The sequence below is a fragment of the Sylvia atricapilla genome, chromosome 6, assembly GCF_009819655.1.
Source record: "Sylvia atricapilla isolate bSylAtr1 chromosome 6, bSylAtr1.pri, whole genome shotgun sequence".
Classification (NCBI taxonomy): domain Eukaryota; kingdom Metazoa; phylum Chordata; class Aves; order Passeriformes; family Sylviidae; genus Sylvia; species Sylvia atricapilla.
In genome coordinates this window covers 31,323,313-31,349,384 of record NC_089145.1, presented here as the reverse complement: position 1 = coordinate 31,349,384, position 26,072 = coordinate 31,323,313, and the positions used below count along the sequence as shown (strand labels likewise).

The 26,072-nt window shown below is 35.8% G+C and overlaps 1 protein-coding gene across 1 annotated transcript in view; it reads right to left on the bottom strand.

The window, feature by feature from the left end:
* AVEN (apoptosis and caspase activation inhibitor) overlaps positions 1–26,072 on the bottom strand; it is an 83,626-nt gene that overhangs the window by 46,461 nt on the left and 11,093 nt on the right. Inside the window, exon 2 of the mRNA XM_066321424.1 lies at positions 19,587–19,767. Coding sequence (XP_066177521.1) covers positions 19,587–19,767 — 181 coding nt within the window. The remainder of the gene's footprint in view (positions 1–19,586; positions 19,768–26,072) is intronic.

The following is a 26,072-nucleotide window of genomic DNA, read 5'->3' as shown; positions in this document are numbered from 1 at the left end:
AAATACTCAAATACATACTCAAAATGCAGAATGTTTTTAAGAAAGCATTCTGCTCACTTCTTATGCAACTTTTAAAAAGCACTCTTCTTAAAGCAGTTAAGTACATTATTCACCCTAGATCAAATTTTCAGGTGCAGTTTCAACCCACTGTTAACCAAAGCTACATAGTAGATTTTTGTGCATAAGACTGCTCAAAAAAGTAGAACTGAAACAGAAGTCTGTCCAAGTTCGGAACTTTCCCCTCACCAGAAGTTAACTTTTCTGCTGTCACAAAGTTATGCAAAGACAACACGTCTGTGATCGAAATGAAATGAATTAGAGGGATGTAGCCAGTCGTCTGTGATTCCTTACTGCTGGCTCAGAGGTGTGAGAACTTCATGTCAACTGCTGTTATTTATGGACATGGAATCCCTCATCTAGCCACCATGTGGCTCTGCGAGGAAGCAGTGCCCTAGTGCAGCACTGACCGTCACACAGTAGATACCCAGTCACAAGATGGACTATAGGCCCTCTGGAATGCTCAGAGGTGTGTGCCTGGAGCTTCTGCTACTTCAGTCATAGCAGCAACATTCTCCACCAAAGACGTTAGAGATCCACTTTAGTCATGCAGCTTACACAGAACTTATTCCTACTCCAGACTGACCAAACAAAAAATATTTTCAGAACACCATGCCAAAAATACAATTCTTTGTGCTGTATTCAAGGCTGAACACTTTAACCACCTTCATCTTCAGTTTTTGAATTCTTAACACCAATCATGTCTTATCTCAGACTAAAGTTGTACATCAAGATGTCAGAATTATTGTCATCCCCTAAATTTTAATATGCTACTTCATCTGAGTTATCTTCATCTTGAGGTTTGAGATAACAGAATACTTTTGATACTAACACACAATTACTAATGCTCAGTTTACCTTGTCCTGAAGAGGGGAAAAAAAGTGGGAGATTACATATATATATATATATATGTATATATATATATATATATGTATATATATATATATATATAAAATTACTTTTTGCTTCAGGACTTCTTCAGGTATAATCACAGTGTAGATATTTGAGTAGGGGGAAATAGACCAGGCTAGTGTTTGTCTCCCAAAATATTATCTGAGAATACAAAGGTGCTTTGTCAGATTCCAGGTACCTGGAAGGTTTTCATAACAATGAACACTTTCATGAAATACACTAATAAATTTAGGATACTTTCATTTCAGTTTGGGCACCAAATCCAGGCATAGATTGTATATGTGAAGACAGAAATCATGAGAGAGAAAGTGTTAATATTATTTCAGAAAGTATGTCTCATTCCAGTACTTTCAGCATGGACTTTATATCATGTACCCATTGTATCCTTGGCAACTCGACTTGTTATCTAAAGAGACAAAATTGACAACTTGGATTTAAAGTTACAGCCATCGTATACTTAATTCTAGGCTTGGATTTGGTCTGGAGCTAGATGGAATGCAAAGTTAGAGACCAAAAATATTCCAGAAGTTATCTGATGTGATATAAGGGCATAATAGTGCTCATGATTTTTGACTGGATAAACTAGAAAAAGCTTTATCCAGATGCTCTCCATCATTTCATAAAAAGGAAGATGAAGGTAAGTTTTCCTCTTCAATGATGACAGAGGTTCCTCACAGTTAGAGTAAACAAGTACAAATAAGCAGAAGTAGCCCATCATGTGTCACTACTACTAGTTCTCCCATCACCTTTTTCGTGGGGGTTATATTTCACCCTGGTTTTAAAGTAGTCATCATCTTATCTCTTCTTCACTTTCAAGGTACAGAAGGCAAAAAAAAAAAATTAATTGCAAACATTTTCTTGTCAATAAAATTAAGAAAGAAGTTACAATAAAGAAGATTCTGAGAGGAAAAAACCCTTCTATTTTAAAGAAAAGTTCTAAACATGGCATTATTTTCCCCACAGTCATCATACATCACCCTTAACAATATTGATACCGCAAATGAAGATTTTATCCATCATATTTTATATTTATGAAGGCTTATGATACTGAAGCGAGTTCTTCAAAATATATTATTTTTCTATATTAACCTGAAGAGAGCAGTTCCTCATCATTAAATCAAACAATTTAAATTTCTAAATTAATTAGAAATGGATTTGAGTGTCTATGACACAAAACATGTGATGAGTTTGAACATAATCTTCATACAGAGACTCCTTTGAAAAACATTTTTTTAATGTTAATGTTTCCTTTTGGAGGAGGAAAAAAAAAGAAACGTGTGGGTTTAACCTATAAATTAAGTTATAAATGAAAACCTACAAGACAACAGACAGACTCCCCAAATGTAAGGCTGCATGAAGCAAAACACAAACCATGATTTTTAAAGCAGATCTATTAGAACATCTTTTTTATAAAAGCTAGCTTTGACTAGACCTTAACTTGACTGGAGTTTTTAACCCTATGAATGACATCCACACTGTCAAAACAGCTCTGGTCTGTTTTACCTGATCATATCCCGAAACAACAGTTCTTTTCCTGGTTTGTTTTTTAATGACAAGCTGTTAAAACACAGAGAACCTATCAAACCTAGTATTATCATCTGCTGCCTTTTTCTTCTAGTGCACACTGCCGTCCATCAGAAGAAATAATTAATAGTTCTATTATGTATGAAAGCGTCATCCTGTCAGTTCAACGACTGGTTTGAATAGCTCATATCTGCCACTCATTGATGCCATGCGTGCTCACTGTCCTGAGAGATGACAAAACACTACACCCTTTAGGATTTTTTCCCCTCTCTCTAAAGCAGCATTTCACATCTGTGTCTGACAGAAGCATGAGGAGCTGAGAGAGGCAGACCTTCATCATCCTTCACAGAATAATGTTGCATGGATTAAAAGTTAAGACCTGATGTCTACTGATTCTGTATATTTCCTACAAAAATCTAAAATGTGTAGGGAAATAACTTTTCAATGTTGGAATAGCACCAGAAAACAGATGGAATTTACTGAATATCAAATACTTAAATGATTTTTAAATGGGTGCTGAATACTTGAGCTAACTGGGGTCAGTGCATCTGCCTTTTTAAAATTTTGTTTTTGGTGGGGAGGGAAAGATGCAAAGTTCACAGGTCCTTTCTGTTACCTGATCACGGCAGAAATAAAAAAAAATCCTGAATGTGGAAGAACTCAGATACTGAAGATACCTGGAAATAAACTGGAAACAACCAATACCATAAAAGCAAAGCAGCAGTGAACAAGAAGATGCTGTGAAAAAGAAATCACAAGACGAGAGTGCACAATGCATTTCAAACAGAAAAAAGCTTCCTATCTGCTGAGTGAGTCTCAGTATATTCTGACAGAGCACAGACAAAGCTTCAATCAAGTATCTACTAGGTAAGTTTTTATTTCATATACTGCTTTGATTGTTTATCACATCAACATATACTTTAATGCATTAAAAATAACTCAATTAATTTAAAATTCTTTATACTAACACTAAATTCAATGACAGATATTAGGTGTTCTTAGATTTCCTATACTGTAAAAATACTATCTCTCTTTTGATATTAAGGTTATTCAAAAGAAAAATTCTTAAATGATCTCTTGACTTATACCAGAGGGAAATATTTCCTAAGATTTAAATCCATCCAAATATTTTAATACATATTTCCATGCATGGCTATTTAAGAAAGAATTTTTTTAAAAGCCATGCTTCTGTTAATAGTACCACAAAACATTTGCTGCACTTCATTATCTATTTAATCTGGCGAAGCAAACAATATTTTGCACCACAGCAGCAGATGTAAGAGGGTATCTTTTATTACAGTATATTAAATCTTGGTTTATATGAAAGAATATTAAATAAAGCTAGAAATGTTGATCAGTTATTTATGAAAGGTAAACTACAGCACAATAAAGAAACGGTACCATGTTAATGCACCCCAAGGTACTGTGTCAGAGTGTCAATAAGAAAACTGGACATCTGTCCCCCAGTTAAATTATAAAAAAGAAGATGCAGCTCATCTCATTTTTTTTACTCCTTTATAGCATTCACATGAGTCACACAGACATGAATTCTACATGAAAATAGCATGCAAAACATTTCAGAATGAGACTCTACCATCTATAAGGGCTTGAAAAATAAACACTATACATACCTTTTAATAAAAAATTACACTTTGAAGTAATAGAGAAAGATACATTTGCTCAGATACAAAAACCTCCCACAATCCTTGAAATTAAAAAAACATTAAGAATTTTGCATCATTTATATTACCACACTGGTCAATTTTGTAATCAATAGCAGCTTTGAAAAACTACATCTTGGTTGCTGCTGTTCTTTCTTGTTCTCGCACAATATTTTCTCATCTAGCATTGTTTTAAGTATCTCCTCTACTTCTCTCAGTATCACTTCCCTTGGTCTTTATTTTGCACACCTGATTATGTGATATTCTTATTTAATATAACTTTCAGTTCATTCTGGTTTTTTCATGTTTTGCTAACTTACTAAATATCTTTCTTGCTAAAGGCAGACTAACTTGCCATTCACAAATACACATTATGAACCCTTCACTTGTGCACAAATCATTTAAGAATTCTAGCAAGTGCTAGAAAACTGAACTTACTTGCCAAAGACTAGTAGAATAGTATGAGACTAAAAAACTGAAGTTGATATGAGACAAGACTCATTGTAGTGTAAGGAGTCAACAACATACTCCTAAAATAATAGCAGTATATGTGAAAAAACTTCTGTAAACAGGTCATCTCATGCATATTACCATGGCATACTTTTTGTATCTGAAACTTGTTCTATTAGTCACACTTTTCACTGCCATGGCAGGGGGAAAACCCAGTCCTCTAAACACACTTAAGTCTTCTGCTTAATACCAGCAAAGACATTTCTATAATTCTAACCATTTTCCCATTTGCTGTATTTAATGAGAACTTGATTGAATTTTTGCTAATGCACCCATAACTCAGCCATTTTGTTGTTGACAGGTTCCAGCACTCTTTATATTTCCCGAGTTTGTCTTTTTCTCTCTCAATCATTTCTTCCCATGTCTCACTTCACTTATCACCCTGATCCTGCCTCCTCACAGCTCCGATACAACACGCATTTTGTCTCATATCCAACACACCAGGAAAAAAATCCTAAGTGAGGAAGTAGGTTCTGTACAATATAAACTAAAATACTATGGCTGTAAGTTTCAATAGAACCAGTTCATGATTTCTATAACTTGAACCATCAAAGCCTACTAGAAACTAGTAATATCTGCAACAAGCAGCAAATGCAATACAGCTTTTATCAGCTGATTTCAGAAGACAGCTTTGTATCAGCTAGATGTGGTTCAGACTTGGATACTAAAAAAGAGAGAAAAATAAGAATTAGAATTCAACCTTTGTCTCCCGAAGAACTGTTCTCACACTAGAAGTTTTGTTAACTTGAATGTTTTCTGAGTTTTCTGCCTTCTCTTTTGCAAAAGATACTTCTTATCATGGCTTAAAAACAAAACAAACAACCCCCCTCCCCCCAAAAAAAAGCACCACTCCAAACTCTAAACTTGCCAGCTAACTAACATCATTATTTAAGAAAAATCAGGTTATTATTCAAAGAAGATCTCAAAAGACTTACTCAAAATCTTGTGTTTTAGAAACTTCTGAACTGAGAACTGCAGTTATGGCTTTTTAAGCTCAGTTGAAAATATCAGAGGGCTTAAAACAAGTGGAAAGCTTACTTTTAGGAAGAAGAACTGGATACAATTAATTTTTTTTCAATATGCAATATTTTTAAAGGGTGGATTTTTTTCAGATGTATTCATTAATAATATTAAGTCATGAAGATAAATGCTGTTTTTATTTTAAGTGCATTATTCCTTTCACTTATCCTCAAAGAATTCAGATGTATTAACTAAGTGAACAGTTTATTAACAGTTTCAAAACTGAACCTTCCATGCAACCTTTGATAAATATCAAAGAATCACAGAATATGCTGAGTTGGAAGGAACCCACAAGGATCACTGAGTCCAATACTTGCCCTGTACAGGACCATCCCCAAGAATCATACCAGGTGCCCAAGAGTCACAAAACATTTTCCAAAATGTGTAATTATGTAAAATCTTTTCACCTGAAAGGAGTAAGTCAATATTTATTTTTCCACTTTTATCATAATCAGTTGTTTAAGGATCACTAAGCATTTGACAAGGAGATCTTTTCATTTCCACTCTCTACTGAGATGTTTATAAATGTGAAACATCACAAAATAACAACAGGCAATTGCTCGAAGAGAGTGCATCTGCTTAGCAAAACAGCACATGTGGTCCATACACATGGGACCCCCTTCCCAACTAATTCAGCAAGTAACAAATAGTAAAGTGGTAAGATATGGTTTAAATAAGTCTGTTAAAAATTATGTGAATTAGACACAAACCAAAAGTGCCAAGTGCCCATTCTGGGCAGTTATCAGCTAAAAGAAACCCATGAATAGAAGCACAGGCTTGGAGGTACACATGTTGCTGAGCTGTTGGTCTATCTTCTGCATTCACTCACGTCTATCAAGACTACTATGTCACAGGCAAAACATAGGATACTTTTACACTTCCATTCTTTTATTAAAAGGACTTATATAAGCTAACAGAAAGTAAGGAGTAAAATCCAGAAGTTATGCTCATATACTTAAATCACTGATACAGTAAGCCTGTTTCACCTTGAGTTACAAATAAATGCAAAATTCACCGTGGCCATTTACATCTCTCTCAAGCCCTTCATTAAATAATCCCCTGTCTCCAAAAATTACTGTAATGAGAAAAAGGGCACTAAAACACTTCAAACCATTTGGACTACAAATACATGATAGTAGTATTACGCAGTACTTCCAACTAGGTGGAAAGAGCTATTTTTCAAAAAGCCAAACTGACTGATATTGGTTATATTAATATATATATTTTCATATATATTCAGGTTTGTTTTTTTTTTTTACGTATATTCATATATAGAGAATTAGTTTGGGTTTTTTTTTCTTGTTGTAGTTTTGGTGTTTGTTTGGGTTTTTTTTAAATAAACAAGCAGAGGCAGTTCACACAAAACCAGTTTATGGCTAAAGGCACCGGGCAGACGTTCAGGCCTCTATCAGCACAAACTCAAAAGAGAAGCACAAAGGCTTACATAAATTGATGGCAGATATAAACTGCTTTGGGAAGGGTCTAAAACGGTAAAGCAGCATCTGCATAGAAAGAAGCTCTGTCGCAGCAGATGCAACTGTGTGTTCCTGGCAACTCAAAACTTGGAGCCCAGCAGCCTCAACATACATCTGCTCAGCTCATTCCTCTCTTTGTTTATGATACTTGATCCTTGACCAACTTTTAGGTCCTGCAAGCAAGGCCTCCACACTTTAAATCTCAATTAACCAAATCGCTTTTTCCATTTTTCCCCCCCCCGACCTGATATCATTAATGGATCTACAGTTATCTAAATAGTTCTATTTGATAGCATTCTTTTACTTCTAGAAAGACAGTCCCTAGCATTCTTCAATATTCTGAAATTACAAGACATTAAAAATATCCATTTGCATAGTCTCCCTCAATGAGCAGTACTGATTCTTTACAATGAATTCAGCTTACTATTTCTCTCCTATACTTATATATCAATCAGTGATGAAGCCAGCAAGTGTGTAAAAACAAAAATCTTAAAATTACAGTAAAGTGAATTCTTTACAGGACCTCAATACCTTCCAAAAGTTTTGAACTGACACCATCTCAAACTTAAAATATTAATTTAGTGATTCTGCAGCTTACAAACAAGGAAGAAAGAAGCACATCACTTTGGAAAGGTCATATCATATCCATCAGAAGCTCAATACAAGCCCCAAACTCTGCACAACAATAACCAAGAGCATGAGTCTAGGGATGACTGAAAACTGGGTACACACACAAGGATATTTCCTCAGAATTATTGTACCTGCCTCTAGGTATTTGCAGTTCAGGGATTTTTTGAGAATGAGATAATGTCTTATAAATAAGATAACCCTCGAAGTATTTTTCCAATTGTTTTTGAATCTGCAAAAAATTTCAGTTTCCAAAAGATCTTGTGGCAAATTTCCATATGGAATTATGAGTTACAACAAGAAATATCTTTGCTTTGAACTTGCTGCCAGACAGATTCATGCAATATTACCTTCTTCTTCCACTAGCAGAGACAATAATAGTTTTATTTATCATATTAATCCTTCCATTACTTCATAGAGGGCTATGGCATACTCTTCTCATCTGTCTTTGCACTTGAAGACCTCTATTTTACTCTACGCATACCATCCTTAGCCATGCCCTATATGTAAATTCTTCCACAGTGCTGGTTGTCTTGCTGGCCTTTGCTGTATCTTTTCAACATTACTCTTTCCTTGTGGAGCTCCTAGGATCTGAAGTGCCAAAAGCTACACAAAGAGCCTGTGTCACTGATTTATATGGTGACACCATGATGTATTTCCTGGTTTTTTCTCTATTCGTTTCCCAATTTCTGTAGCTCATTTGCTTTTAACTAGGGAGGAATAACAATCATTTCAGATGACTTTAAATGTTTAGAGACTGTTTACATACTGTAATTCACCTAATCTTCATCTGCAGAGAATTTAATCTGCCATTTTTGTGGGGTTTTTCTGCAACTCTCTGCAATCCTCAGGCTATATAGAATTCGAGTAGAAATAAGATACACACTTTTAAAAGTGAAGGTAAGAACATATCAGATCAGTCCAAGAGCTCTATGAACACAGAAAGGATCTCTGGAGATCACCTAGTGCAACCTCCCCGCTAAACAAGCTCCACCTAAAATGGGTTGCATGGGAACTGGTCCAGGCACATCTTGCATATCTCCAGAGAAAGACGTTCAACAATCTATCTAGGAAACTGGTACCCTCAAAATAGTTTTTTCTCATATTCAGATGAAACTTCCTGTGTTTCAGTTTATGCCTATTGCCTTGTCTTGTCACTGTACACCACTTGAAAAGAGTCTGGCCCCATCCTCTTGTCACCTGCACTTCAGATATTCATATGTACTGATGATGTGCCCTCTCAGTCATCCCTTCTGCAGACCAAACAGGCCCAACTCCCTCAGCCTTTTCTCGTAAGAGATGCTTCCTTGCTGCCTCTTCACTGGACTTGTTCCAGGAGCTCCCTGTCTCTCTTGTCCTGAGGAACCCAGAACTGGACAGGGCACTCCAGGTCAGGCCTCACCAGGGCTGAGTAGAGGAGCAGGGACCCCTCCCTCGACCTGCTGTCAATGCTTTTCCTAATGCAGCCCTGGATCCCATTATCCCTCTTGCCCACAAGGACACACTGCTGGCCCATGGACAGTTTGTTGTCCACCAGCACCCCCAGGCCCTTCTCCACAGAGCTGCTTCCCAGCAGCTCAGCCCTTAGTCTGTGCTGGCCCATGGGGTTATTCTTCCCCTGCTACAGAACCTTACACTTATTTTTGTTGACCTTCATTAGGTTCCTCTCTGCCCAGCTCTCAAGCCTGTCGAGGATGGCAGCATGCTGGATGACAGCACAGCACTCGGGGTATTGGTCACTTCTCACAGTTTGGTACTCTGTCCCTCCATGGAGGTCATTGATCAGTAAGTTTGAAAAGATGCAGTACCAAGCCCTAGGCAACAATGCCAGCTACAGCCCTTTAACTAAACCCTGTGGCACTGATCACAACCCTCCAAGCTCTTCCATCCTGCCAGTTCTCAATCCATTCACTCACCCAGCCTGCATCTCCTGAGCTTAATTCTTAGGATGTTATGGGACACATGTCAAAGTCAAAGCAGATATTTTTAAACCAGGACTGACAAGAGCTTTTGACAGTAGCTGTACTAAAAGATGTGCCTTAAGTCAAATAGTAACTAGTTCAAAACTTCCTGTGATGACTGCTCATGTTACTCAGAAAAGTTCACCCAATCATAAAATACTCCCAATTTTGCTTCCCAAATGAGTTCTAAGGTTCACTTCCTCAGGTACGTACAGTCACTGCAGCAATAAAAAATGGTAATATGTTAAAATACTTTAAAGTTGAAAACACTGCAAAGAGAAACCCCCAAAATAATAAAAGACTCTTCTACTAATAAATGAACAGACAAAAGAAGGCTCATATGCACTGATACAGACAAACTATTCTGAAGCACAGGTACTAAACACAAATAATCACTACGTTTTTTTGTTGTTGTGTTTTTCTAATTGAAAAGATAACATGACCAAATCAAACACTTTAGACACTTTAAAATGCTTTGTCTCTATTTAAGTGTTACTTTACACAGAGATATTTATAAAGACCAATTTTCTTTGACAAACTAAACTGTGCTTGTAAGGTAAAGGTATGAGATCTGATGCTTTCAGATCACATTTCTACAAGTTAATTTAGTCATCTCATATTCGTAGGCAATTTTCCTCTAAGAGGCCAGTTTATTCTTCTTGAGGATTTCTACTCCTCCTTCTTACTCTTCCTCCTCCTTTTTTTCATAATCAAATACAACTCAGAGAAATAAAGTTGCCTGTGGGACAGAAAGAGGGTATATAAAACCAAGAGGAAGGGAACATTTAATAAGGCATGAAATGAATAACAGAAGAAACATAAAAGTAGCAGACAGAACCATGTGGAGTTACACAAAAGAAAACTTAAAGCAAGGTGGTAGACCCTTATTTGCATTAGAAAATTTACTTGTTGTCAATATTCTAACTGAAAATGTACATTAAGATGAATCAGAAGTAGGCATCTGGATTTAATCCAACACACATGCATGTTACCATCCTCACTATTATCAATAGCAATTCTAGTATTTTACTGATTCTGCAAGATTCTTTCCCTTCTCACCAGCTGCTCCATTTCATGCTCCTGCCAACTCTTTTGCACCATTCATGTAGTCAAATCAGGCAATAAGATCCATATCTGGTGATGGGCCAAATCCATAATATCACTGAAGTGTCTTTAAAACTTTTTACTTGATAAGAGTGGAGGTGACCTTAATTTATTATCAAGGGCAGAATTAAAATATAAGGCAATTTAAAATTCTGTCACACCAAATTCTATCTTCTGATGACTTTTGAAACATTAAGCACACCTAGAAGAAAAGAAAACCAACCAACACTAACAAGGCTCCATTATCAGGAAGTCAGGAAAAACGTGCTGTTTTCCATTAGAACAACTTTGGTATATTTCCTTGGGCACTGAAAAGGTTACAGTGAACACTGCAAAGAGAGTGTGCAAAAAAATGGACCTTTTCCTGAAAAGTACAAATTGCATAGACTTGCTGTTTGGAACTGTTATTCTTACACTCCTAGCACTTTATTTATTCAAAGAAATATAACTCATATTACCTCCTATTACTAGTCAAATGTCCATTTATACCAATTGGCTTTCCAAAACTTCCATTCTGCCAGCATTTTTCCGAGCAGAAGGTTAACTAAGTGTCTTGATTGAAAATTTCATTGCTATAAATAACTGCAATTATGCCCCTGGCTTTTATTACACAAAAATCAATAGAATTATATCATGATTTGAAATCATTTCCATCTTGAAACAGTCCTTCCACCTTACCCCCTCTTATTTTGTAGCAGGCTGATACACAATTTTCAGTGACTCATTTTCCGTATATTGAAGCACATGCATATACTCAGCCAAAGAAACCCATACTATCACAGCCTGTTTCCAGTCAACAGTATAAAAAGAAGAAAAGAGAGTAGGATCACTTTCACAATCCAAATTATCTGCAGCATATTCAGAAATACCACGCTTTATAAATGCAGACAATGAGTGTGTACTGTCAAAGGAAGGTCATCTGATTCACATTCCAGTAAAGGTTGAAAATTAGTCAGAATCAAAGAAAATATAATTCTTCTCCACTTGCACCCTATTCTGACCCTCAAATGTGACTTATTTAAATAGTTTTTAGTGCATAATTTTACACACACAAGTGCTTGGTTTGCAAGAAAGGACCACAGCGGGATACAAAGAATTCCCTTGAGGATGGAATAGACAGTTAATATAACTCTTGTTTTGAAACAAGCTTTGCCAAGGCTCAATATGCCTTTGACATTCTTCAGGAAAATTACTCAAATCTAGACAAAAAATGAGCTGTTTCAGAAAAAAAAATCTTTTAAGTGCTCAGAAGAGCCATCTACCTATACAACACCCAGAAATGCCAAAGATGTCACTTCCCTGATGAGCTGAGAGTGACCAATAGGCAAGAGAACATAGAACAGATGAGGAACCAACAAGTGATTGGTACAAAAATATGAGGCAGGAGAAAGGTCAAGAGAAAGCCTAGACTAGAAGTTAGATGTAGGCATTCTTAAGCAATAGGATGAGGCCAAGGAAAAAAAACAACCTCAAAATTATTAGGTGTGGCTAAAGCACACTAAAACCAAAAGCATTAAAAGAAGAGCAGGAGCCCAAGTTATCAAGACCAGATTTTAGGAGAAATTTCAAGATCACAGATGGAATAAGAAAAGCTGTAAATGAGATTAAGGAACAAATAGACACTCCACATCTTTTAGAGCACTGTCTACTTCACAGCCCTTCTTTCACTCCAAACTGATATTTAGAAAAATCACTGTTCCTTGCAATTGAATTTCTGAGACTATTGCTAGGTTTTGCTGTCTCTTCCAATGGTGGTTCACATGCAGGCTGATCACAACACTGCTTTGGAACATGTATCAATGAAGAAGGAAACATTCCTATCACAGTTATTTTGTTTGTTAACAGATATTAGGAATAAATGCATACTTATGAGAAATAGAACAGCAAATGAAGTCTAGTTTCTACAATTAAACCAATCTGCTAGTCTTATCAACTTTACCATAAACAATAACTTCGAGTTTTACAAAGCCTTGTAGAATTTCTATTTTGTTTCTTTCTCTAATGTAAGCTGCTGAGAGATGGAACAAAAATATTATGAATAAAACAAACACAGCTCCTCCAAATAAATCAAAATCTTTTAGTATTACCATAGAATTGATACCTATTAATGTCATTATTGGAAAAGAACCAGTATTTTATCAATAAGCAAAAGAATGTCTCTGCTCTAAAAAAGTTTACAGTCTAATTCAGGTGATTTAACAGTTGTCAAAATTCGACAGAACCAAAAGTATAAAAAGGAAACAAAAAAAATCAATCAAAAGTAATATGCAGCAATTATGAAAATCAAAAAGTTTTTAAAAGATTCGAAGTAAGAAATGGCACAAAATATAAAGTAGTAAAAGTAGGAGAAAGTGAACAAAAATGTCATAGCAATAACATACTGAACTTTTAAAATGAATATTGGAATAAGAAACGTACCATCTTAGTACAAGAGTGAGAGTAATTCAGTTTTGGTTAGGGATTTCAGTGGCAGAAATATCAGATGATGTGGCAGAAACATAGATGACCAAGATGAGGCCAAGTCAGGCAGAACAGTTTTAGGGGCATTATAAAAACAAAGGACATTATTGAACTAGAGAAACAGTGGATCAGATGAATAGACATTCTTATCTAGGTTTCACGCCTACAAATTCAAGTAGTGGACATGATAAGAGCAAGACAGGAAAAACTGCTTCACATTTAAACTTACTGATTTGTGATTCCATAACCAAAACATACTTCAACGCAGTTCAGTAGAATTACCACCAATACAAAGTAGAAGCAAAATATTAAGGACCCAGTGTTAGAGAAGGATATTGGGCAAAAAATATTTTAAATCCAGAAATCTGGAATTTCATAAATAAATGACTGCACTCCAGAGGTGAAAATTTGAAAGACTGGGAAAAGCTTACAACACTGATTTTGATGGGAAAAAAATCTAACCCATTTAGTCTGTGAATCTTATTCCATTCAATTCTAAATCATAAAGCACAAAACTTTCTCTGAAATAATGAAATCCTCCAGATTTTTTAGTTTACTTACCAGTAATTATATGGTACTACCACTGATACTTAAAGGCACACAGTTCTAAGATATAAGAATGTTGAAATGAAGGCATGTTATCCTACATTTATATTCAAATCATGGAGCCACAATATACTTCCACACTTCAATTGTAATTTTAGTTATATTTTAGGTAAAACTTAGGGGGAAAAAGGCACACATATGAAAGCACATATAATGAGCACAGACTACCTATTACAGGAAAACACATTTATCAAGAAAATGTAATTAATACTTAAAATCTGGCACTTGTTATTTTTAGTTCAGACAAAAAAAAAAGACAGCTTGGCTTGTCTGATTTGAAAAAAAGAAAAAAAAAAATGAATTTCTGTAATGTTAGGAACAGTTTAGGAAGAAGCACTGAGCAGATGGAGAACCAGCTTCCACTGATGCCAAGTCCTGGGACTTCAGTGCAAATCTTTATTGTGTAAGGGTTTTTTTCTGTTTGTTTAGGAGAAGAAAAAAGAGTACAGGAGAGACCGCATTTTTGTTGACTTCTGATATCTACAGGTACATAAGCCAGAAGTATCTCTTAGGTCTAGTAACAAGTCCAAATTTGCAGACTGCCCTGCTGCAAATAAAACGTGCAAGTGGAAATGAGACCACTTGGATACAAAGCCTCTACAGATGGGAAATCTACCAGAGGACCATCATAAAAGAAATGAAAGTTCTGATGTGCCGGAATGGGGCTAGAAGGAGAAGTAGGATAGCATGCCATAGAAACTCAGGGAACATCTACGGAATGAGGTAGTAGAAAAACAGAGAGCATGAAGAAAGATGCAAGTAAAGCACATGCCTATACCTATTTATGTCAGAAGCACATAAACTAGCAATATTTAAGTGACCTGTTACCAATCCTTAGTGCAACAGTGTAATCACCTTTCAAGATCAGTAACCTGGCACCTTTATCTTAAAGCTTCTGATGAGTGATAAGAAGTAACTAATACTGTTATGTTCTGCACACAGAGCTCATGTCACTTGGGGAACAGCAAGAACATGGAAGTTTTGTATCAGCTGAATTTCTTGGCCAATTTCTGGTCAAGAAGTAGATGAGTTGTCAAGCAAGTACCACTGAAAAAATGGGACCCTGATATATACAGTAACCCAAATCACCAATGAGTTAGGCATTTCTGTAAAGAAAACTGATTTTCAGCTATTCTCTATAGTTTAAAAACTCAAAGGATTCTTTTTTAGTACATGAACTATGTGCTGCTATTACCATTCTTTTTGCTTGAGCAGACTTATAAATAAAGAAAACTGATTTACTCTTCACTCAACTTCTTTTTTTCCCTTTTTTTTTTCCTTCAAAAAAACTTAGAAAAGTTGAAGCAAAACTTACTTTTAATGCAAGCCTTGCTCCACAAGTTTATCTGTCCAGGTTTTCCAAGATGGTCAAAGGTCTTTTGTGTACTTCTAATTCTCAATCATATACTGACCATGCTAATGACAAAAATGCAGCAATGTATTGCAATAGACACATCAAAATTAAACAGAGACTCAAAAGAAAGAGGTTAAAAAAACAAGATCAGGTGTTTAAGGAAAGGAATGTAACTATTACATCATAATTCTTATACCTATTGTTCATTACTATTATGCACTTGTGACTGTTCTTTTGATTTTATTCTATATTTTTATTGTATTCAGCTGCTAGGTACCTACAGAAATTATATGTATTATTATTATAAATTATATGCATTCTTACGATATCAAAACTATTCTCCCAGTTTAATTTGAACTGCACAGCATTTCTCCATCTTAATCTTTAATGCACCAGAATTATTCAGCCATGGGCTAAAAAAACAAATGGGAAAAATTCATATCCAAAATTATATTTTTTCACCTTTCAATCCGAGTATTGTTACTAAGGCATGTATGTTGACAATTTTTGGCTGGTGTACTGCTAATGCCTATCACATTTAAAGAAAAATAATCAAGTGCCTGGATACATTTTGATCAGCTCTATTATGACATTTAAAAAAAATACTTTAGAATAATCTATTCACATCCAAAAATATGATGAACATGCCTACCATAGGTAATTTAACCCTCATGTGTCAAAAAATGAGGGCAACTCTTCAAACATGGCAAGATTCTCTCACAACGTACGGTTACCCTATCACTTCCACTTCTCTTGCTCTTTATGCTTCAACAGCATTTTTGTAAATTGATTCAAGACCCTTTCCCTTAAGGCTTCACAACGGACTTGTATTTTATATCAACTAGACAAAAACAACAGAAAAGTTTGCTATATTCAAGATAATTTAAAACAAATAAATTATACAATGCTAAAAAAAGAAATATACTTCAGCTGAACCCAGGACACCTATTTTACACAGAAATATAAGCCCTAACAAAGAAGCTCTATCAGGCTGGTGACATCAGTTGTTATCAAAGCCACCTGGCAGTTCTTAAAACTATTTTCAGCTGCCTTTTAAACTATTCAGTATGAAATTTTCATGGTCTATTGTCTGCTTCAGGTGTTTTTTTCCTTATCCTCCCTTTACCACCACCTTGCAAAGGAACCCAGAGAATGACTTGAACATTTTTCTGTGTAAAAGCACTTGAGAAACTGTAACCACTTTCCTGCCCTGAATCAATAACTTGAAGCCAGACTGCACAACGATTTTGTATCAAAGAGGTATGCTCTGTGCATTTGCTGAAAAATCTGACCTGACTTAACCAAGCCACAAGCTTGTAGAAATCAGAGCTTGTACCTAATTTTTACAAAATCTCCTGAAGCTTAACAACCAACCACCACATCTACCTCCTCAGTGGTCTTCTGCATGTCATCTAAACGTGCAAGGCAACTGAATTCAGTTTCCTCTTACTTTCAGTTTTGAGTAAGAGTCAGATTTTCTACTGTAGGAGAAGTCTGTGTTCAACAGGCTTTTGGTAGAAAATTGAACACAAAGCGTAGCCTTGCATATTTCTGCAGCCTCACCTACAGTGATATCCTTAACACGGTTGAAAACTATGGTCTGTCACTTTTCATTGTTGGGTAACTTGAGCAGGATTTAAGGTATACTGACAGAAAACGTGGAGAGAAGATGTAAAAACAATTTGTAATGGAGACCAGAACTCAAAGCTTGAAAGAATAAACTGGTATTGACTAGACAAGGAAAGAAACTAAGAGGAACATAACAAGATGTGGGAGTGAATTAAACCAAATGGGCAATGCCAGGCAGAACTAAGACTTGGGGATCACCAGGACTGGAAAGAATGAGGGGCAGGTATTCTGCCTCTGACAGAATTTGAAAGAATTGGATTTTAATAAACGCATATGGAAGGAAGCTGGCTCACAACAAAAGACCGAAAAAAGATCCACCAACAGGAATCAGAAACCAAGACAAGAAGAAAAAAGAACAGAAGGAAGGAAGAGTGAGAAGAATTAGTAGGCAGGCAAGGGCTGACAGCAGAGAAAACACATGCAGTCAAGAGACGGTCTGGGACTAGTCAGGCCTAAATATTAGACTGAAAAGACAGAATTAGTGCTGCACTAAAGAGTGGCACGAGGCACAGAAAGCTGGAACTATAGGTGAAAACATAAAAACCCAGTGTTTGTCTTCAGAAGCTATTGAAAGACGTAACATAAAATATCCCAAAGATTTTAAATTCTCCACAAGTATCTGCAAACTCCTTTCTCTTCCTCAGACTTCCACTTTCCACCTTCCTCTACTAACAAAAACATAGTGTAATAATGGATAACTTTGTTCCTTTCTTAATTCAAGCAATAGTAATATTTATGTATTTAGATTTAAAAGCTCTAATCTTTATTATCAACACAACACCCATACCACCCACAATATCTCATTTTGCTATTTTTCAGGTTGATTTTAAGTAAAGAATTCACATAGATGCACTTTTACACAATATTAAATAAGTACCAAGGACTTTTAATTCTTCGGACATCAGCGATTCCTTCCTTTAACTCTATCGATTAGTATTAATTCTGTCTTTATTACATTATCCCAAATGATTTTTTCCTATGCTATCTCATTCAATTAATAGCATATTTTCCAGGATAAGCCAAGTTTTATCTTGAAGGATGACACTCTCTTAAGACCCTGCATTCAATATTATGGAACCTAACTATAACATAGGAGATCAGGTTTTTAATCTGAGCTTTTGCCAAAGAATTCTTAACTGGCTGTATTAATTACATAGTTGTGCATTAATAGTAAATCACAAGATTTAAAGATATTTTAAAGGTTTTACATTAATGAAAAATTGGAAATTTAACTCCATTACCTCTCCTGTACTCCCTAACTGCTTGTTGCAATTAAGCTGGATTCATTTTCCATCTTCAGAATGCTGAACAGCAATATACTAACAACAGCAATTATCAAATAAAGCAGATGTGTGAGCTTTTTCTCAGACCACGACAAATATATATGACTGTATTCTCAGTTTTCACACATCAGCCAAAGAAACTAAAGAACATTGCTGACACGAACTGCTTTTTCATGTGACTCCAAGAAATCTGCATGATTGTTTAGAAGGTACTTTTTTCTTCCTCCAAAAGAGAGTACTTTATTCCACTGCAATTTCTTATTCATTTATTTCACTGTAGAGAAGGGCAACATATTCTAAAATAAAGCACTCTCTAAATCAAAGATTTAGAATTAATAAATTGGATGAATATAGGAATACTACCTTCCAATATTATAATTTGAAACATTAAAAGAATCTAAAGAGTAAAATAAATGGGAAGGTATTAAATGTGTTGCAGTATAATTCATGAAAAATACAAATTAGCAGAACTAAATACTATTTTGTTACATCTTCAGTTCAAAAGTACTATTCTTCAGAATATTTTAAAGACATTCTGAAGGCTAACTCTGAATTGAAGTTCTTTAAAAGCTGAACCATGGAGACATGGCAGCTCAGGGCAGATCTCTTGATTTTAAAAGTTTTGAATTGCTATATCTACTTTGCTCCCCAGACTCTGTTAAATACACATTTCCGAGGTCCATACTATGTGCCTTGACTCTAGCATTACTTGCCATGCAACACAAGATTCAGAGGAGTCAACACACATTTCATGATACTATGATTAAAACCTGATAGCTTAGGCCCAACTTTGCTATTTTCATGTGAAACAGAACTTCAGAAATTGATTCTTGCACAAAGAAAGGAAACTCTGTTCTTTGTCTTTCTACTGTAGCTAACTTTTAACTTACCCTACCAAGCTGTGACAGAAAAATCCAATCATTTAGATTTGAGAGACTGCAGAATTTCCAAGGTACTACAAAAAACTGTCATAATACACTGCAGCTTTTTACTGAATGGTATTCCAACACAATGGCACATCAACAGTTTTTATAATAATTTTAGGTAGCCGTTTTTAGTGTAACAATCCTATACTATTAATAAAATTTTCAGCTATTAATGTATAGCTGAAAAACCCCGGGATCTAGTACAGACTGTCCCTCCACCTCTTTCTTTATTATCTCCTCTAAACAGAGGAAAACAAGTGATCATTATTTTCAAGGAGAGCAACACTTGCTATTCATGCACACATCTCTACAGTGCAGATCTCAAATCTCTGTTGAAACAAAAGCAAGCAGCTGCCTGACCATTTGTTGTGTTTAGTCATACCAGGGTGGAGTTTCATCATCAAGGACAACAGCCAGAAAAGTAGTCACGTCTCAAAATGAAAAACTAAAGAAGCCTGCAGATTGGAAAATGCTTACCTGCTGAGCTAAGCAAAACACTGAAGTCTGTTCCTCTCTGTGACTCCCCAACTTCACTCTGTCCCTCTTTTTCTGTATCCTCATAGCGACTCCAGTTAGAAGATACCTTTCTTCTTGAATAGCATTTCACTTCTTCCTTCTCTTCTTCATGTCGTGATTCGGTATCATCATCATCCTCTACCTGTGACATTTAAATGGACAGTTAAGCCATTGCAATGTAATAGCATTTTGTTCTGTATTTAAACAATCATTCATACAAACAATTCCAACCACAGAAATAAAACCCAGAAAAACAAGTCCATCATTTTTTGAGTATCAGAAAATGATACTCACATACATTTTAGGTGGTACACTCTGTGAACCGTATGTAATTCATCAAGAGTGTAACTAAAAACACCAAGCAAAGCTTCAGTTCTTACAGGGGGTCACGCAGTGACACTGACACAAGTTCCACTACTTTCCCTCCTATTCTGAATATTCATAATTAATAGCCCTCTTCCTAAAACTGAAAGCAATGAACCGGGAGTGGAACTAAGAATTGAAACCAAGTGTCTCTGTCCAAGAGTTGCAGTGATACAGATGATAACTGAAAAAAAATGACGTTTGTAGAGTGGAATAGGAAAAGATATATTCTGCAGAAAAACATTTTGAAAATGGTGATTTATATAAGAGTTTCCACTATAACCAACTATAGAGTCTAAAATCAAATTTCATTTCCTTCATGAAAGTCATTTTATGGAAATAGACATGAAAAAATTAAATAGACTGCTAGCAGTCAATCTACTAATCTTAACATCTTAAAAAGTGCTAGAGTCAAAAGGAGAATTCATTGCAGAGTCAACTTAAGATACAAACAAAACAGGCATTGCCACAAGTACTCAAGAGCTGTGGAAAACTCTTTCATGTCTTGAATTCTCTATATATGCAGCTCTCCCAGAGCCTGGGGTTTAGCTGAAATGACTGTTTCTTCACAAAAAAGATTTGCTTCTTGGAGGGAGGAGCACTCAGCAGGCAAGAGATTAAATCAGTCACAATTACACAAACACACTCCCAGGTGTCAAACAGATGACAAAAAGGAAAATTCTGTGCATTCTCACTGGTTCTGTATGATTTTTAGCCAAATCCTCTTTTCTTTGTATTCATCAGATAAATACACTAAAATGGTTGTTGAAGGTAAACAGTTGGTTATGTGAGCAAGTGGATGAAGTGACAATGACAAGTACATTACTGGAAACTGAGGCAGAGCTATAATTTCCACACAACAAAGGCCAAATCCACTTACATCAAAGCCAAAATAAACTCATGTCTTCTCTATTCTTCTCCTATGAAATTAGTGATTTGCATTCATTTGAATCCGGCAAACCTAATGAAATCCAGTGCCCAAAATAATTTGGAGCTGATACGATTCCCAAGTCAAAGCAAGAACAGTACTACAGAGATCAGTTTTGTACTTTATTTTTAAGAAAAGATCAGAATCATCTTAAGCAGCTATGATATTACAGATAATTACTTATTATAGACCTGTTTGAAGAATTCTCTTCTTTCAGCTGTAAACATAAAACCCCCAGGAGTACCACTTCCATAGTTCAACAAACTTCCAGTAAACTAGTATGGATACAATTGTTTTCTTTTAAATCAGACTAAGCTCTTTTTCACATTCTGTTATTAGCTGTGCTATACAGTGCACCTCAAGGAAATTTCACATCTTAGAAGTGAAATAGTTAACTTCAAGAAATAAATTCTCAGGAGCGTTAACAGCAGCTGTGCAACCTGGTTCCCCAAGTATTGTCCTGAGGCTTACTGTTAAAACAAGTAAGCTTTAAAAACTGCTTCCCTTTCCAATAAATATTTAATGGAAAATCTTACATGATGCACCACCAAGCTACAAAACAAAACTGCAAATAATCACAATTGAATAGTCAACATTCAGTCAATTTAAAGATGTGTTAAAGTTTTCAAATACATTAAAAAACTGATAGTGAAACTTCAGAAAGTAGTTTGCCCATCTCACATGAGACAGCTAGCAAGTAACAACCCCAGAAACCCAAAAACATATACTTTAATCATCTTTCTCTTAGCTGCCTATTCAGTTACACCATATGCTACTAACATTTTCACCCCACCTTACTGAAAATGAGTCTTCATCAGTACAGAGCAAACATCTCTCCTATGTGTAATGAAATAAAGTAACTAACCTCTTGCCACATTGTCAAATAACAAAAGACACAAGCTGAAACAAATTCTAGAAGCCAACTCACACATAACCTTTAAAAGGTATTACTCACATAAGGAGAAAAACTTGGGCCTTTAAAACATATTAAAGTATCAACATAGTTATTGCTCAGTGTTCTAACAATCGTGATACCACAGGAGGTACAGCATCTATCTGCTGTGCCTCAGTTCCAGACAGTAATGCACCACCATTTGTACACTTCGTTGGAATTTTCAAAGTTGGGAAAGTATGCAAAAACCCAGCTGAACAAAATCAGGAAGCCTTCAAACTATTTTGCATATCAGAAGAACAAAAAAAAAATGTGTGCAATATTCCGCCTAAACACTAAAGTACTCAAACAACAGTGAAAGGGCCAAGCTCCCCTGCAGAGAAACTTGCACAATTTGTGGTCTTCTACCAAGCAACACATTTTTATCGTTTATGAGAGCCTGCGACTGCACTTTTCTTCTAAAGGAAAGCAAAATGCACAGCACAAATGACCACAATCTGCAGTGTAACAGAGCAAAAAAATACTTCAGCACACTAATTTTACATACAGGGTTGGAGACAGTATGATATTGAGAAAACACAGGAAAGTGGGCTTTTTGTTTGACTTTTCTTACAGATGAGAACACGTTGATGCATGCAGGTCAGGAATGAAGGTGTTTAAATGAAGTAAACATTGTTCTGAACAAGCAATTGCCCCTGGGGTTATCCTTCTGCACTTGCCTGGAACCCAGAGGGGTTTGGATCAAACCCAGGCTGAAGCACACAATGGAGAATGTGCAACAGTGACCTCTTGCATCCCGCTTCAATTACTCAACCACTCTTCACTGTAAATGCAATCAGCCCTAGCACGTTAAGCACACATGTCCAAGCACTCAACAAGAACTGTTGAGCCCACAGCCCTTTAACAAAACAAAACTCAAAGTGCATTAGAAGTCAGGGCTTCCACTAAGACTTTCTAAAACTGCACTTATTACCCTTTGGAAACACAAGAGCTAGAGCTTATAGCCTTCTTCCTTTCAATTCTGGTTACACGGTAGGAAAAACATAAAGCTCTTCCTCTTTGTCAGTACTTTGAAAATCCTACAGTAACAGAAACATCAGATGTTCAGCTTACCTTTCTTTGGGCCAACTCCTGTCCCCTATCACGTAGCTATCATACATTATTAGATTTCCATTCTTATTTATTTTGCTGCATTCCTCCCAATTCTCTTCCCAATATGTCACTTTACAGTAGGTAAACATAATTTGAGCTTTTTTGTTAATCTCTTAGAAAGAGCATAGCTATTTGTCTTCTTCACTTCCTTCCCAAATTATCCTTAGAAACTCTTCAAAATTATATTCTACTTTTCCCCTTTGTTACTTAATCTCTGTATTACTGTTTTGAATATTACACCTACAACATATTCACATTTCCTTAATCTTTTCCATTCTTTATTAGGGACACTCACCTACAATACCCCAGACATCATGTATATCCACTCAGTGTCACAAAAACAGTCACTGCCATATGGGGACTCCTGACTGTTCATGGACTCTCGTAACCACTGTCTACTCCCTACACTTGCTGCTCTCACAACACACAACAGCACACACAATTCCTTGAAGAAACATCTGTCTTGATATGCTCTTCCCTTTGTGGAAACTGCTGTACAGCCGTGGTCAAGGGCAAAGACATTCAAGCTTATCTAGATACCTCAATCTTATTTTCTCTTCTCATCAGGGTAAAAGGCTAGTACGACAAAATGAAAATATTCTCTGGGTTGAATTTGATCCAGACTATCAGTTGCACCATGAATATGAGCACATACCTTTTTTGTCATTTATATTTAAATACTAAGGCGTATGTGCAGAAACAATTTATCTTTTGCTCCTCATCCTAACTTTGGCAGCATCTGTTAAGGCCAAATTTTCACAGAAGGAACTTCTAAGTCAAAGGGTCAAAACCCTATATATAACTAAGCAACAAAGCCATTCCTGATCTCTACACCTTAAATTGTTTCACAGAATAGAAGTCTGTATATGGTGGCTTGTATGCATGTAAATTAGTAAGGCAGCTTGGCTGATACTGACTTCTTAGTGGTTCCTCTGGGCAGACATAAGTGGAAATCTTAAAAAGTGTTGCTTTTTAATGTTAAAGACACTCTTTGATGACTTAAATTGCTCTTGGAAAGACATACTTGCTTTTAATTTAATGGTTAAAAATTACTGGTGGTGTAACCAAACAGGAGCAATGGGATTACACCAGGAATTATCTTAGTACAGTACAGATACAATACAATCTCAGAAATATTTCCTTTTTTAGCAACAGTGCTCATTAAATGCACTTTATTTACATTTAAATCCAAAAAGGTAAAGGAGCTTAAATTATGTATTAGTATGATTGATAGATGAACACCTTACTGTAGTTACATATAGCATAAAAATCTTCAAAGTTTTATTTTACACATTTAACTAATTATAATCCCTATATATCTGTCCCTCTTCTTGTAAGGAATTACATGAAAAAGGAATGCATCATCTGGTTTTTTGTGGTGGAAATTTAATGAGATTTCTAAATAATGTACTGGTATGGTTTATTAAAGAAAAACAGATTATATTCAGAACTATGGCAAATGGAAGCAGAATTTGCTGTTCAACTGGATCAAAATCCTACCTCCTAAAATATTCTTTGCACTCTTTAAAGTTTTAACATGATCATACACCAGGAGTACAAGGTATGCTGCATCTTTCTCACAAATCATTATCAATATTCCCACGAGCTATAGCCATATTTTGTGCAAACCTTATATCCCACTGAACTAGAATGAGAACTTCTATTAGGGGCTAAATCTCTCCCTTTAATTCACTGAGACGGGGCTGGGGGCGGGGGGGAAGCCCCACAGCCAAACAGCTTGGCTATTTTGTAACTACTGGTTTAAATGGCAGACCACCTTCCATAAATCTTGATGCTCACTCTTCACTGCCCTCTCAGAAATACCTCCATAACCTGCTAGTACCCGATCAGCTGCATGGTCCTTCAAATGAGAGCCTTACAGGGGCAAAATAAGCCAATCTAACACACTGCTCAAGTTCTGCACTGCAGATTTCAGGGATGCAGTTTGAAAACTGTTGACTTGTAGATAAATTAAACTTAATAACCACACACTGTAGCTTAGCAAGACTTTGTTCTTGGTAAAGCCTACCAAGTAGTTATTTATTTCATAAAGTGCATATTTGAGAGTGATGCTCATTAAATACAGATTTTCCAAACTACAAAGCCACAAGCTAAAATTTCACTCTAGTGACTTAGATTAAAACTCCAAACTGAAGGATACTTGATGGGGTATGTTGTGAAAACAGTATCATTATAAATTCAGTACTCATTATGCACTAACTGGAAAATTTAGTAGAGTATCAACAAGTTGCATTAACAACAAAAGTAACCCTTTGCCTCTCTTCCCCAAGGCTGTCCCATGCTGCGAACAAAGAGTCTGTGAAAAGTTCGTCCAGCTGCTGTTTATAGATAATGAGACTTTTGATTTCCTAAACTTGCCAAGCTAATATATTTCCACCAATAGAAAATCATTTGTATTTTTTTCTTCAATTCAGTGGAAATGATTTTATGAAAGTTACTGGCAACTATGTAAATTCATCAAGCAATTTATACAAAATTGTCCCATGGACCCACACAAAACCTGGCAGGTTTTCTGCCTTCAAATTGTCAGTAACTTTAAAAGCTGATTTTTTGTCTTACAAACATCATTCAAAAAATATGAGTGTAAACATAAAATAGGAGCCTCTGTCTTGACAGAAACAACAGGTTTCAAGAAAACCTTACAAAGTAAGTATATTGCCACAAAGGTTACAGAATTTTCAGTAAGATTACTGATTGTTCCTATGTATAGGCCGTACTTGGCAAAAACCAGAAGGTTTATATATTGCATACATATGGATCCACATATGTGAATGTTGCATGTCTTATTCCAAAACCAAGTTACACTTAGCATTCTGGATCAGTTAAGGAAATCTTCTGGAGAAAGATAATTGTTTTTACCAAATCTGCTGTTCCTAAAAAGTAGTTTCCTAAGCTGCATTAGAGACTGACAATATCTTGAAACTGTTTCGATTCTTATGTGTTAATGTCACAGTATTATAGAGTAATCCAAACTGAAAGAGATTGCAAGAGGTCATCTTGTCCAACTGCCTACTCAAAAGGTGGTCAAAACTGAAATCAGACCATGTAGGTTAGGGCTTTGTCTACTCAAGGCTTGAAAACCTCCAACAGT